Here is a 16141-nt window from a genome sequence, read left to right as displayed (position 1 = left end):
GTAGGATATTTTTAAATATTATTCCATATGAAATAAATGTTTCCCCAATCATTTATCAATATGAAAAACTGTCTCTCTGCATTCATCAACAATCAGCTAACGGAAAAGGCTAGTGGATTTTGCCAGCAGTGAAAGACCTAATCACTGCAAGATCAAGCCAGCTGTCAACTATCATCAGCTTGATTCACTGCACTTCTCATATTCAATGGAAAATGTCGAGCAATACACATTTCATTCGCAGTTACCAGGTTAAACTGCAAATATGACAACACAGAAAATTTAGTTTTAAAAGGGCAACAAATTATTTGCTCCATTTTTATTCTTGTAGTATTACAAACTCTGAAGAAAAAAAAGAATACCAAAAAGATCAGGCAAATCATTACTTTTTGTATTTAATTTCACTGTTTAAAGTGACAGGAAACTCAAATTTTGAAAACTCACTTGAAATTTAACAAAGGCAGTTTATTTAACTAAGACTGCCTAAGATAAAAATGCAAACAGTGCAGTCAAAATAGGAAAGGTTGTTTCCAGAAGACTATCGATCCGTGTTTGCTATAATGCTCTTTGCTACCTAGTTTCGTCTTTTTCCTAAATCCTACATGCAAAAAGATAAATACTTGAGCCAGCAATGAAGCTAAAACATGTGTAATAGCATACATCAAGTTTCATGTCAGAGAAGATTGCAGCAAGTCAAAACCTAGAATTCAGGATTTTTAAATGCTGAATATGAAAGAAAATACTAAAATCCACTACCAGTTTCTTATGTCTATAAAAATTATAATAGTATGCAAGACAAAAACATAGAAAGCTGTAATTTACCTTATAAAACTCATGAATTGCATGCAAGTTCACTCTCTCCCCATTCTTTCAAGAAAAGAATTCAACATGATTCAGTGCACTTACACAAGAGATCCAGCCAAATGGGTCTCCATAAGGACACTGAACAACTGTATGTCAAAGCACGATAAAGTGAATATTCCAGCTGCATAAAGAGGCTTATTTTTAGCAAGCATGAAAAGGTATGAGCTATAGAATAAGATCATCCAGTAAGAATAAGGGAAGAAAAACAAGTTCAACTCCCTTGCTCCTAAATTAGCCACGGGGACTTTCATTTTCTGTACTTTGATGTGAGGAAGACTGCAGGGGAAACAAACCTAAGTACAATTAGATCAGGAGGCAGTTGTGGAGAAAGAGAAAAGGAAAGGTTCTCTTGCCTGGGAAAAACCTAGGGGTGGGAAGTAGGTACGCTAGGCGTCCAAAGGCCAGATGGACAGGAAACTAAATGAACAAGTGAGGGTGCGTCAAAGGAGGCCAGCACTACATGCGTGTGCACGCGCACACGCACAAAAGCAAACGCCACCACACACACATGCTGAGGAAGCACTACTCTGCAGACAACGGGGCTGCATAAAAGAGATGACTGAAGACGGCCTGAAAAGGGGCAGGTGGCTTTGCAAGTACCACAAGAGTCTCCTGCTCAGAACTGAAAGACGCTCAGACACAGAGGGACAATCTGAACTCTCAAGCTTTAACATCTAAAGCTCTTAGAGCTCTGCACTGACACAGTGAATTTCATAATCTGTCTCCTGTAAGGAACTACTGAAGTAAGGGAAAGGGCAAGTCCCATCTTCATTGCAATAAATTTGTATCAAAATATTTGGTTTAGCTTAAAATTATACTAATGCAACTCCAGAAAGATACAAGCATGGCAAAGGGCATTAAAATTTACAGCAGCAGTGTAAGGACTGGGAAAGCAACACCTTTTGAGAAGTAACAAGTGAGCTCTTCAGGTAACATTACGCACATTAGATCATAATATAAATGCTATGTGTCAGCTCACACACCCCTATATTCTCAACTATTCCACCTTTATATAAAAGCAAGTTTGGATCTCAATGCGCAGTGACAATTGGAGGCAATTCTCCACAAGCTCTGTTTAGTTCAAAATTTGGAGAAAAGTGTGCATCTATTAGGCCAAGTTCACTGGATGAGAAATAGATAAAAATGTACCGTACTTTCAGGTTCAGCAAACCGGACAGGACTTTTCACCATTCCTCTTCCATAGACATCCACAACTAAGTATTGCTGTAAAACTAAAGAGCCATGCCTGAGGGAAAACAAAGTCACACCTGCAGAAGTGGGAACTAAAGGTGTAAATTGAGTAAACGGTGCAGTTTAGGTCTTTCCTCCCCTGCAAAACATGGGAAGCCACCTGTTGGCTTCCACGGAGTAGCACATCGTTGTTCCCTGTAACCTGCTGCACAGAACTATCTTTTGGTGGCCAGAAGAACAAAAGAACTACTAAACACAATGAGCACTACAAGACCCCAATACTCAGGGAATGGAGAATGGGCAGGGAGAGCTGAATGGAATTTAAATGAATGAGAAGGCAGCAGACAAACAAGAAAAGATTAAAATATATCCATACACACACAAGAAGCGAGTATAAAGTGCAAGTCTCTCTCACATCCATAGCCATTTAAGTAGATGCTTGGTATCTCTGTCTATAGAGATGAAAAATTATGTAAATACATAGAGAAAACATATAGGGAAACAGTCCCTTCATATGTTCCAAGAGGGTTTCCTGTTCCCAGTAAGATAAATTATCTTTAGGATTCTTCAAAGCAAATGAAGTTAGATATTAAGAACTAATGAGTCATAAATTTATGCCATCTTAATTAAAACTATAACACAAAAATGGTCACATAGTAAATAAAATGTGGCGATTATTTTCATAGTGTGTAAGCATCTAGTATTTCAGTTTATACTGGATGAAGTTACATTTGAGAAACTACAGGACCCATCAAAACACTGCTCGTGACATTCCAAATCCCAGAATGATGTGATTTTGCCTAAAAAGATTACAAAAAACCTCAGAGTAAGGTACCAGGTCAGGAGCATCTGAATTCCCTACAGTTTCACGTAAATTCTTTCAATGAGATCACGCAGTTATTAAACTTGTACAGATGTTTCCAGACAAACTATCCTTCACCGAGGTGTGAAGAGACTGGGACTTTTTTTTTTTTTGCAACAAAATTAGCTTTAGACTGCCTTTCCCCTCTCCCCCTCCCTATTTAATTCCCCCCCCTCCCCTGAGGTTTCTTAGTTGGGTTAGCTTTTCTATTTATTCTTTTTTTTTTTTTTTTTTTTTGAAAGAGCAAGATATAGCAAGCTTTTAGGAAAATGCTTCAGAGATCAGATTAATCTTTTTTTTTTTTTTTGTCAAATCTGCTAAGTTGACCCCCAGCTCTTAGTAGATGTCCGAACTGCAGGTGCAGGTAAGGCTCCCCTATCTGACAAGTAAAAAGAATTTTAGGAATGAATAGTGTGTCATCTTTTAATGAAATTATTTGTTTAGACTATGCTATGAGACCCCTAAAAGGATCTAGATTTCCACGACTGACACTGTAATTTGCTCATTTTGAACAAATGCCATTAAAACTTGCCTTATGTGAATGGCAGCCTCTTCCAAATACATCATTAAATATTATGAACGGAAGTACTTAATACTTCCAAGCTATTATCAAATTGTATTTGTAGCTCAGATCTGAAGAGCAATTTCTATTTCCGACTAAGCTCTTTATCCCTCAACATTTCAAATGAGAAACTTTAAGCAATTATGTATAATATATTTCCCTTCTCTTTCAGTTTTCTCTTGAGTTTACTACTAAAAAAGTTAACTTGTTTGTGTGTGTGTGTGTGGGTGTGTGTGTGTCCCAATTAGATTTTGGCAAATCTTTGCCTGACAGGCTGTGGAAAGCTGTACAACTAATCTTGTAAAAATGGTTCAGCCATTTTTGAAGCTTATCCGAAGATTGTTAGAACACGTTTCAAAAAATTTAATTGTATAACTGGATATAAGATGTTTAATGCCTTTTTATGGGGTTGCAGTTGTATTGTTCGTATCATGAAAATTAATTAACAACAAAAAATTCCACTTAGGAATTTTGGTACCAGCTATATATCTAAATTCTAATCCTAGAGTTTGACAAACCTTAACACAGGAACTCAAAAGCAGTGTATATTCTTTACTACTACTTTTAATGCAAAGACACTGATTGCACTGGATGGTTCTGCCAATAAGAGGGTAACTGCTCCCAAGTTAAATCAGTACTATTAAAAGTGCTTTGTATGTACATAAATGTTGAAGATTTCACCTACCTGTTAATGGAAATTCCATGAGCATGAAATTATAAGGTTCTCCTGATACTAAAACAATTGGGCTATGTGTTGCAAACCTGCTGCAAAAAGCCTGACTGGAGCCACTTGAACACTAATGTTCACTTCTGTTATCTAACAGCAAAAAAGAAGTTAATTCTCAGCTGTGTTGGTCATAGTTTCAAGACTAAGATAATTTAAAGGACTGATTGTCCAGTTAGGGGTTTTGTTTCACACTAAAGCCAAAAATTTATTGGGGAGCAATAAAATCAGGTTCCTCTTTGCATTTCTTGTCAAAGGCTTTCATCAGTATCAAGGTAAAAGCATATAGATACCAGTTTCCCTGAAGGGGGGTGGGGGAGTGGGGCAATTTTAATATTAGAAAAAACAAAATGAATTAAAGAAAGAATGGTACATAAGAGTATGAACTGATATTTTATTCTCCCTAAGTAAATTAAGAAGTAGAAAAATAACTCATTTGCAGGAATTGCATAATTTAAATTATCTGTCATCACGTATAGACTATTTTCACCACACTAATATAGTTCTATTCTGTCCCACACGCTTTTCTTCTGTTGTGTCCCTGCACTCCATTTTTTCCTCTCTTGACCTGCATTTTTCTTGTTTTCTCATTTCAAATGAGTTTCTCAATCATTAGATTACGTTTTCATCTGGAAAACTGTCATCACCAGGTCAGTCCTGTTTTCAGGACTTCCTTTATGTAAGACTATGATCCATTTTTCCTACTGATGACTGATAGGGTGGCTCCCAGTCCCTCTCCTGTGTACCACTGACCTCCAGTGGATAGAACCATATTTGCTCTTTCTCACTGTGTTCAGACCACTGTCATTTCTATGGAATGAAGCTTGGATCATGCTAGGACATCTGTAAGAAAACAAAACCCAGCATTCTACAGCCACTGTTTCATGGCCACTGATAAAAGGTAAGAGATGACTAAATGGTAGAAGAACATTTACAGCATCAGCATAATGAGGATCACAGCATCTAAAAAACAAATTTATGTAAAAAGGAGCTTCTCAAAGTAATCTGGTTCAATCAACCCTGCTCAAAGTTGCTCAGGACCAAATTAGGTTAAACTCCGAACCTCCACTAGGATGAAATTCCACAGACTCCAGGCAATCTATTCCAAAGCCTGACTACTGTCATTGAGAAAAGATTTTCCCTGATATTTAATTAGAATTTCCCTTGTTACAAATTGTGTCCAAATCAAACTGGCTCAGCTACACATGCAAAAGAATGGAAGAGGCAGCTGTTCTCAGAGAAGTGAATCCCTCGAGACACCAACCAATCTCCCCGGCAAAGGAAAATGTGTAGTTATGTAAGTCTTATCTCCACATAAGTATACCTTCAGGATAGTGGTAGAAAGATCAGGCCCTGATTACAGCGTAATTCCACTTCCAAGAGGAAAATTGTAAACAAGAGCAAACCCACCGAGAGGTCATTTCAGGAATAAGAGAACCACTCACATAATTTTTCCTTAGACTTTGTTATGGAGATGCAAAGCTCTCAGACGAGCACTTACAGATAAGTATTCTCTTCACAACAAAGCACATCTCACGGTCTGAAGACACATAGCCTATTCCATTTTTAACATTCAATCTTCATTTAGAAGATTATCTGATAAAATTCATATATTTATGTAATCTTGTGATGTTAAGTTCACCGTTATAATAAATATAAATAATTGCTGATCACGCACACAGGAGTTTCACAGAACAGAAAAGAACATCACACATGACAAAATACCAATTCATAAAGTTATCCAAGTTGAATTCCAGACAGATCATAATTTTTTCCCAAGACTACTGATTCAAACATGAAAGCAAACATGTATCTAAAAGTTTTCTATGCATGTCACACTTCCAACTCAGCCCCAATATTAAATACAAATCATTTCATCATAAAAACAATACACATAGTAAAAAGATACCTTAATGCTGAGTATTTGATAAGATTTGAGCTCTCTTCAATGTTTCATTGGTTTGTATTGATTTTAGGGCTAGTCTAACATTCAGCATGCCAGTAACAATGAATAAGCCTAATGCATTACGTAAGTGTAAGCTGATTAAATCCTTGATCCCAAAGCCACCTCTTTACCCCCCCTCCCCCTCCCATTTAAAACTTGGTACATCTGAAAAATCTGAATTTTATAACTTTCAGAGACTGATTTGTACCATTTATGGCATAAAACCCATGAAAACTTATAATAATAAAATCTCTTAATATCCTTCTCATCTTTTAGTAATTTCATGAACTTACTAAAAGTATATTTTAAAAATGATCAGTTCCCTAATAATTCTTAATTCTGTGGCCAAACTTTTATATAAAATATGAATGGTACACAAGTAGAGGTGTTTATCAAGTTACCAGGTCTGAGCTTTACCCATAAAATTAACAACAAATCAAACTAAACACAAAGTTCAGTGCTGCCAAGAAGTACAATTAGAAGGCACATGCTAGTTCTGATTTCCAGAAACTGTCATCTCAAATGAAGTACGTGAGCTATGAGGAATGGATCTCAGAAGGTCATTAAAGAGTTATGCTCCCTTAGCATACTACAGTGCTATGATCTCACTACATTGTCAATATGACAATGGAAGCAGGATAAACAGATCCACGTAGATGATGTTATCAGCTAGTGTTCTCTACAGAAAATATAGAAAGCAATACATGATTAACTGTTTTGAACAGGGAAAAAGATACCTTCCACTAGCCCCACGTGCCGTATATAAAACCAGCTGCTAAAAGCTGAGAAGTAACTAAGCAGTTAAATGGAAAAAAAAAGACAAACTACAACTTTGCTGCTGCATGTTTAAACATACATATGAGATTTTAGATGCCAGTTGTTAGGCAATAAACAAGGACAGAGTCACTTAACCTGCACAATTGTTTTTAACATTTTAGTTGATTTTTTAAGACATCTCAACTTGAAAAATCTGATTAGTTTTGTCTTTAAACTTCTTTGAAGTGTTACTTTACCCAGACAAAAGAGCTCTAAGGCACGTTTAGAAATCAAGTGTTCCAACAGACAATACAACTATGAATTAGTGAGCTCTTCTTGAAATTCAAAAATGTTAAAGAATAATCAACTATATCTAAAGTGCCTCAGAAGATGCAGCAAAATGGTCCTGAGTGAATGAGAACACATTATGCTCTGTTGAGTCTTTATTAGAATTGAGGATGAGAAGGGAGAGAAGAAAGTAAAGGGAATTCCAACTCTGGAACAGGTTTTTAAGCCATGGCAATTTTGAAACAGACAACCTGTATTTTACTTGTAAAAGAGATGATGTTCAAGCCATAATTCACTGAATGCCACCAAGCTGGTACTCTATGCTATGCAATATGTTTTTTAAATTAGCAACTTTGTAAAATGATTTTTTTTAAAAGCATAGAAATGAACCTAGTGTGCAAACCAGTATAAAGAGATGGCTCTGAAGGGTATGTACCTCTTCTATCAGTGTTTGAAAACATTCCAATCCATAGATATATTTTCATGTTTTACCTTATGGGTCTAAGTCACAAAATCAGTGTTAGTGAGAAAAAACAATCAAGAAAAGATGCCTGGACAGGCAATACTCATATGCAAGAGTAATATAGCTGCTTTTTTCCTCACACAGGATAAGAGAGGAAAGCAGGTGAGAAAATGCAGTAATTAATGAGGCTGACAGCTTCTCACTTCACAGAAGTGAATTTCTTTCTAGGCAGAAAATTTACAGAAAGTGTTCATGAAAATCACAACAGAACAGGCATTAAACTTTTTCCACTGGTTCCTACAAGAGATTTTGCAAACCAAAAAGTTTTAAAACTTAAATATTTGAGTTCATTAAAAACCTTTATGATTTATTACTTACCCCATTCTCTGTACGCTTTTCCACAGGTATGTTTATTCCATTTCTTTGGTTCTGGGCTTGTCGTCCACCTAAAAGTGAAGCATCATTTGTAGTGCAAAGTTCAGTTTTCAACACAACTGGTTCACAGTCTTTAATCTGTACTTTTCATGATTTATTTTTTACATAACATTTTACCTATGAATTTTCATTCTGCTAGTTTTGACTCTCTCATTAGGTTATTCTCTGTACACAGTGAAGTCAGCAGAAATGTGACATAACTTCACAGACTTCCTCTGTTAAAGCTACAGACATGTAGGCCTAATTTTCTGACTTGTGTTTTGGCAATGATATTACGAAAGGGAATGTACTGAAAATGACTACTGAAGTTTCACACTTCTATGTCAAGGAGCAGCTCCACAGAAAGTACTATAAATTAACATATAAGAGGAAGCTTCTGCAATGCCTTGTAGACAACTTCATTCTACAAATTGATCCACAGGTCAATAATGAATTAATAGGCCTTGCATGCTTCAGAAGGCACATTTTCTTTGTACATACAAATGTGGCTTCATGTGTATCTTAAATTTCTTAACATACTTTAAATTAGAATTGCCCAAAGGATGACTAAGTATTTTACAAAGTATCTAATTAACATATATGTAAATCCTTATATATTAATGGACTTGCTACTTCTGGCACTCAAAGCAACCATCAGCCACTTAGAGATATGAAAAGAAACCCCAGCTCAAAGCAATAAGGACTTAGCCAAAACTTGAAATTCAGTTGTCATAAGTAGTCAGGTTAGTTGAATGAGTAAGGATTGTCTGAGCATGCAAATATACAACTTACTTTGAGTTTCCTTTCCTCTCTCTCAGACTGCCTGAGAGCTATAAAGTATAATGCACAGTCTCAAAAATCTTCTCATAAATTAAGTAGTCTATACTACTTAAATCAGAAACTTAAAATACTTTTATTTTTATCCCAGTCTTTAAAGAAAGCCCCTAATGTAATATGGATTTTGTAATTTATGGATATGGTATGGATAATGTAATTTTATATAGACTTTTTCTACAAATACAAACAGCCCAGGGATTTTTCAAGGTGTGAATTATTACTACCAATAAATATATCTACAGAAAGTATAGAGAAAGTAAAGCTTGTAAGACCTCTGCCAACGATGTCTGTAAAAGAGATTTGTTTCTAAAGGATGCAAAGTAGTTTACTGAATCTTTTTTGTGGGTGCAACTGAAAGAGCAGGAAGTCAGGAAGCACAATCCCACCCTCTCAAAAACATCGTGACCTTCTCTCAAATGCAAAAATGCACTAATTGTCTCATATAACAAACATTTTTGGAACAGTATTAAGCAGAATAGAAACCAATCTTACTACAAAAGCATTACTCAGATTGATAGAAATTATTCTAGATAAGGAAATTTGAGAACATCAATCAACATGACACTGAACAATGTTCAAGAAGACTTTAGCGTAAGGAAGTTGGATTGCCTATACCTACTGTTTACTCAAACAATTGATAATTGAAATCACTTCAGAAAACCTTTTTTAGATATTTAGGTAACAGCATTAGAAGGTAAGTGTACCTACTCTGTTCATTACTTTCAGCTGGCGACTCCTCATGACGAAGAAAAAATTTCACCTCTTCCCTCCGGGGACCCCATTTCTGCAGGTGGTCATACATCATATGATCAAAGGGTATGGGACGTTCTAAAAACAGTAGAAAATAAACAAATCTATCACAACTATTTTAAGTTAGGCAAAATTTTATAGAACATTAAAAAAAAATAATGTCTTTTTTTGTAGTAATTCGGTCCATCCGATGTGTTTTCACTTATGCAAAGTCAAAGAAGCAAGCATACGCCAACAGAAAGTAGCTGCACTGTGTTAAAAGCTTGCCTGTTACTATAACACAGGTCACTGCTTAACAGCAATACATAGCCAGTCTGCAGAGCCATACAAAAACTAACTGTGTCTACAAACTCTAGTTTAGCTATGTCAGGAATTCTTCAACACAACCTTTTTCACAGTGCTGATCTTTGCACCTTTGCTCTCCATCAGCAGATGGATATTTTGCTCTATTATGCAGATGATACATTCTGTTTGAACCTCAGGGCTTCCACACAGACAAAAAAACACGTCACTGTATTGACATTTCACCTACTACGAACTTGGGTGGGTATTTCCACTCCAATACACTAGACTGGATGTTAATTTCTAGTACATGTGAAATTATTGGCAAATCTTTGAAGAGATAAAGGCTGTTCTACGCAACAGTAATCTTTGTTTTCCCCAGAAGCGTAGAACATACTCATAGTATATTTTTTTCTTCAAAATCAAATCTACTATTACTAGAATGCTATGCACTACGTATACAGTATTTCAAAAGAAAAATTTTCACTGTTTCTATAATTATTGTTTAACTTATTTTGAAGTATTTTGATTTAAGGTAAGAAAAAGCTTAAGAGCTTCCTAATACTAAGCACAGTATTAAGAGATCTCTCCTGATCAGAATTCAACAAACGAAGCAGCAACATTAGAAAAGATCTAAATCAGTTGTCCTACATACACTTCATACAAGCCACCATTACTACAGAAAAACAGGCTTGGATGGAAACCAGAAGGTGGAGTTTGTGTTCTTTATTGTTAAAAGGAAAAATCCTTTATGTCCCCAAAAGTCAGATCACGCTATCTCCTACCAAGCAGAACACTGCCAACAATGTTAGACATTTCTAATTTAACCCATTTGCTGCAAGATGACAAAAATGATACAGAGATACACGACAGATATCTTCAAGAAAGCTTGGAAGGAAGGATTACAGGAAAGAACAGAAGACAAAACACATTACAAGCTACCTTTTTTTTTATTTTTTATAATGAACTGTGTAAATGTACACACATGTTGACACTACTGGGATACTTCATTGAAATATTTTGAAGACAATGCATTTAGATCACTTGATTCAAAATGTATTTAATACTGCAGTCATCTTGTGAAAAATCTGTCTTGTCAAACACCCTGATCTCATCAATGCCTTGCTAAGATCTCCCCAACATACAAATGAGCACACCCTAAGGCACTGTATTTTAAACCATTTAAGAAAAGAAAAAGCCAAGACCGTGTCCCATTCTACGTTAGTCATTTCCTTCAAATCTAGCAGAATTCCAAGAAAAATATGCCTTCCAGGGAAAGGAGTTTTCAGCTAGAACTAAAGGAAATGTTTTACATTGGAGATACAGAAATATCATAATCCAATACAATGGATTTTATGACAAGATCAGACAAATTCACATACTAGAAGGTACAGCTAGAAGATAAAACTATAATTATATTGTTATTGGATAATATCTGGTATGTAACAGGTATATTTTTTTTCTATACATAGTAGCAAGCTTTTAGAAAAATTCACTTATTCAATTTCATTCAATTCTACAGTTATCTCAAAAGTATCAAATACAGCTCTACAAATGCTACTGTTTGCACTTGCATTTTATCAAATACTACTCTCCATGAAGAACATTTGGTTTTGGAGAATATTTCTTAAGCTAGGATTGTCAGATAATCTTTTTTTTTCCCCCCCTTCTTTTTGAGGGGGAAGTGGTGTGTATGTCTTTTGTTTGTTTTAATCTGAAAACTGCAAAACTGATTAAAAATACTCTGCAGAGGAAAACACCTCCAGGGCACCTCCTCAAAAAAAAAATATCTCCACATGCTTTTTCCTTATTCTATTTCCAGTCTTTTTACACTGTAAATAGCAAAGGATACAGATAAAATGATACTGATTATAGTAGGCATCAAAACATAAGAAGTCATCTCTGTGGATTGATCACCTGTCCACATGGGCCTGTTTTCTCTTTCCAGTAGCAGCAAGCAGCATCTGCTTGTGGAAGCAGCATATGAAACAGAATAAGCAGAAATTGATCCTTTCCCTTATCTACCCTTCTAGCTTCCAAGTCAGGCTTTGAGAGACTTCCTAAGCAAAATCCCACGTCATCAGCCACATGTTCGATATCCAGGGGGTTCTGTCCTATACAGGTGCCCAGAGGACCACCCCAAAATTAGCCCACGTGTCTGAGAGTGGTGTCCAAATGCTTCAACTCTGTCAGGCTCAGTGCTGGGACCACCACCTTGGGGAGCCTGTCCCAGTGCCCAGCCACCCTCTGGGTGCAGAACCTGTCCCTAACCCCCAGCCTGACCCTCCCCTGTCCCAGCTCCATGCCGTCCCCTCGGGTCCTATCGCCGTCCCCAGAGAGCAGAGCTCAGCGCCTGCCCCTCCGCTCCCCTCGTGAGGGAGCTGCAGGCCGCCATGAGGCCTCCCCTCAGCCTGCTCTGCTCGGGGCTGAACAACCAAGGGGCCTCAGCTGCTCCTTGTACATCCTCCCTTCCTCAGGCATCTTCCCCTCCAAGCCTCCACTGTCTTTATAGCCCTCCTTTGGGCACTCCCTAGTAGCTTTTTTTCCCTCCTTTTTTTTTTTTAATCCTTGGCTATTCACGTTGTAAAGAGAGCTTCAAGCATTCCAATATTTCTGAACAGGTCTTTGAAGAAGGAGAAAATAGTTCTAATGGAATGGAAAAATAGGGAAGCAAAAGAGAAGCCAAACAAAAAGAGCAGGCAGAAGAATGCAAGTGACCCATATAATCCCATTATCCAATACGTGCAAGATCAAGTTTAGAAAACAGGCGAAGCATATACTTTGAAAAACACTCTGCAAATATACAATGAAATATCTAAAGTTATTTGCAGAGACAAGCTATTCAATTTCGGAATTACCCAATAAAATACCTTTCTAAAGGTTAAAGGAAACGTACTATTCTTCTCTATTACAGTCTTGATAATTGTCAATATGTTACTACTACATTTACTACTAATGCTTCTGAAGATTTTTCAAAATTCATAATCCAAACAAATAAAAAAATACCCTTGTGTAGCCCTGTTATTCATTTACTATTTAGGGTGCATGCTGGATCCATTTTTTTTCTTAGCTTAAAATAATTTTACAGGACTCCAAGTACAGCGATTAATACAACGCAGCCACAGTTAGCTCCAACTGCTTTCAGTGGGGAAGGGTCATTTAAAACACAAGCTAATTATATTCATCAGCCAACTCCTTGCCTAACAAAAAAGGAAACAAACAACAAAAACAAGAAACAGAACACAGTATTTAAAAACGCAGAAGCTTTTATTTTCCTTTTCTTGTCCCTCACTCATGTGGACTCCAAGAAACATTGTAAACAGTGTCTGTGCATACAAGGTTAAGGTCAGGAACTTAATAAAACTCTTAATAAAACTCAGTTCTTGAAAAGGAATTTTAAAAACATGATTTTCAGGTTTTTCAGCTCCTCGAGCGAGGTAAGATTTCAAGTGCTTTCAAGCACATCCACTAAAATTGCAGCAAGAAATCTTCTAAAGACCACAAATGGTAAAATACGTAAAAAATACCTAGTCCATGGACTTTAGGACACAGAAGATCTGAAGCTTCAGGAATTTTTCCTAAATAAAAAGATCATCAACTAAATACAGTAAGTAATGATGCTTGATAATGAGTACCGAGAAACTGGATGTCTGAACAGGGTTGGGCTAATTCTGGCACGGTGAGGAGTGGCCGCAGCACGGCTGCTGGTTAAGCAGGTCTCCCTCTACTAGTAAGGCCCTGATCCCAGGAGCTTTAGGAGCTTTTCAAAATAAAAGATCCTGTTTACATCATACACTTGAAGAACGAAGGCTAATAATTTTCCAGACATGACCATGGAGAGAAATGGGAAAGATTTTCTATTACTTTTTTTCTATTTCTTTTGCAATACTTCCACCAAAACAACTTGGAATATGAAGCCCTAAATTAGAGAGCAAGCTGCAGCAGTACTGAAACAGAAGAAAAATGACTTTGTAATCATTTGGCACAACTTAGGCACGTGAAAGAGACTCGGAAAATAAAGAGGAAGAGGAAAGGGACATTAACATTTGACACAAGAAACAAAGAGTTGAAGTCCCTATTCCTTCCTTCAGTTTAAAGCCTATAAACCTCAAAAAATTGCAGGTAGAAAACTTGATCTAACGTTTACTGCAAGTTAGGGTAGCACTAAGGAGCATTTTCTGGAAATACTTGCTCTTTAAGAATAAAAAAACACTTCAGTTAAATGTTTTCTAGTTGTTACAGCTTTAAACATAATTGTCAGTAATTGCACAAATAGAAGAAAAGAAAGAAGGTGAAATAGGGGAACATATATGGAGGAGTAATTAATAGGATGGATCCCTATGATTTAACAATAATTAAAAAAAATTCTATGAAAAGTCAAGTGAAAAAACGTCATCTATGTATAAATTCAAAATTACTTGCAAAAACTATTCAATTTTTAGTTAGACAAAAATTCTGAAAGATTAACTTGAGCAATGAGCTAGACACCTTTTCTTTGAAGCAGAAGTATTGAGATTGGGTGAGTTCTAGCTATCCTGAAAGACCAAAACACAGATACTGCATCGGTGTTTTAATAGAGAATTGCAAAAATCATTCTGTTGAAACTATATATCTTATATTTAAAACAGAGTAATTTTTAGGCTTCGTAATTTGTTCTTATTCTGATTACATGTATTCTGTCATCTGTAATAAAATGTGTTTATGCCTGCTATACAGGAAACCAGAACACGAAGTAATGGATTATGTCCATAATTGGGAGTTCACTGTAAGATCAGAAAAGCATCTTTACCTACGCAGGTTTGCAGTTGTATACTACAAGTATACTTCCATTTCTTTCAGTCACTCACGTCTAGGCTATAATTAAATTCAGGAAGAACAACAATATCAATTGCTAAAGGCCATTCCAGATGTAAATGAAGTGGATAATTGGGTAATGGACAGATTTAAAAGCTTGAAATCCATTTTCTTTTGAAACGCACTACAAGTTCCTGGCATCATACCTATCTTTTGACCTCCTTACCCACCCTGACTTGCAATAGCTGGGCAACAAGGAATAATATATTTATTTTCCTCCTGCCATAGCCTGAGAATTCTATACAAAGCAAGGAAACTTCAAGCTGAGTAAACGCAAGGTGCTACAAAATTAGCTGACATATCAGGCACAAATGCTGTTGCCTTTTTTCAGCTATTAATCACCTAAAGAAACTGGAGAAGAATAGGAACAGAGAAGGAAATAATAAAACCAAATGCACATAAACCAAATACTTATGTCATGAAACTCCAAGAAGAATCAGTTTCTTAGCTGTAATACAAACAATTCCCAATCTATTTTACAACTCTTAGGAAGCTCCTCAACCATTTCTTTAACACGCAACAACAGAAAAAAAAAAAAATACTCTTCCACTGGCACCGTATACAGCAGTTTCATTGCAAATTGCTTCCCACTTCCCACTCCAAACCAATGGTTTGAGTTGTTTGTTTTCACTTCTTAGTCTCGTATTTTCTGCAACAGATCTCTGCTCCTGGCTAGAATTATTTTTAAAATTTGAGTGGAAGGAGCTTAATGTAGCTCCCAGGAGCAGCTGAAGGAAAATTATCATCCCACCCTCCTTAAAAGAAGTTTCGAGTTGTTTCACTGAGAAACTTTAGTATCCACAGACTTTGGGGCAAGAAGTTGAGCCCACCAACACAGATTTTACAATGCTATCCGACATCTAAGAAAAGCAAACAAAATGCTTATCCTGAAATTCCTGTCAGACAGACTTAAAAACAGTGTGCGGGACATTTTTTGCTGACAGTACAGGTCTGTTTGAGAGCTCCAGAAATGTAAGCAGGTGTTTCATTTATTTATTTTTAATTTTATTCGCTCTAGTACTGTCTGTTGCATACCTTAAAGGAGGTTGTAGCGAGATGGGGGTTGGTCTGTTCTCCAACGTGCCTGGTGACAAAATAAGGGGGAATGGGCTAAAGTTGCACCAGGGGAGATTTAGGCTGGATATTAGGAAGAACTTCTTTACCAAAAGGGTCATTAGGCATTGGAATGGGCTGCCCAGGGAAGCGGTATAGTCACCATCCCTGGAGGTCTTTAAAAAATGTTTAGATGTAGAGCTCAGTGATGTGGTTTAGTGAAGGACTTGTTAGTGTTAGGTCAGAGGTTGGACTTGGAGGTCTCCTCCAACCTAGATGATTCTGTGATCTAGATCTTC

At 36.6% G+C, this 16141-nt stretch overlaps 1 protein-coding gene across 5 annotated transcripts in view; it reads right to left on the bottom strand.

Moving 5' to 3' along the window:
- Positions 1-16141, bottom strand: part of PPP1R13B (protein phosphatase 1 regulatory subunit 13B) — a 70414-nt gene that overhangs the window by 27562 nt on the left and 26711 nt on the right. For all 5 annotated transcript variants that reach the window (XM_068682625.1, XM_068682623.1, XM_068682624.1 and 2 more), the window contains exons 3-4: positions 9612-9731; positions 8031-8098 (exon numbers count right to left, since the gene is read on the bottom strand). In XM_068682625.1, coding sequence (XP_068538726.1) covers positions 8031-8098; positions 9612-9731 — 188 coding nt within the window. The remainder of the gene's footprint in view (positions 1-8030; positions 8099-9611; positions 9732-16141) is intronic.

This window comes from Anas acuta, chromosome 5 (genome assembly GCF_963932015.1).
Source record: "Anas acuta chromosome 5, bAnaAcu1.1, whole genome shotgun sequence".
Taxonomy (NCBI): Eukaryota; Metazoa; Chordata; class Aves; order Anseriformes; family Anatidae; genus Anas; species Anas acuta.
This window is presented reverse-complemented; position numbering and strand designations above follow the sequence as displayed.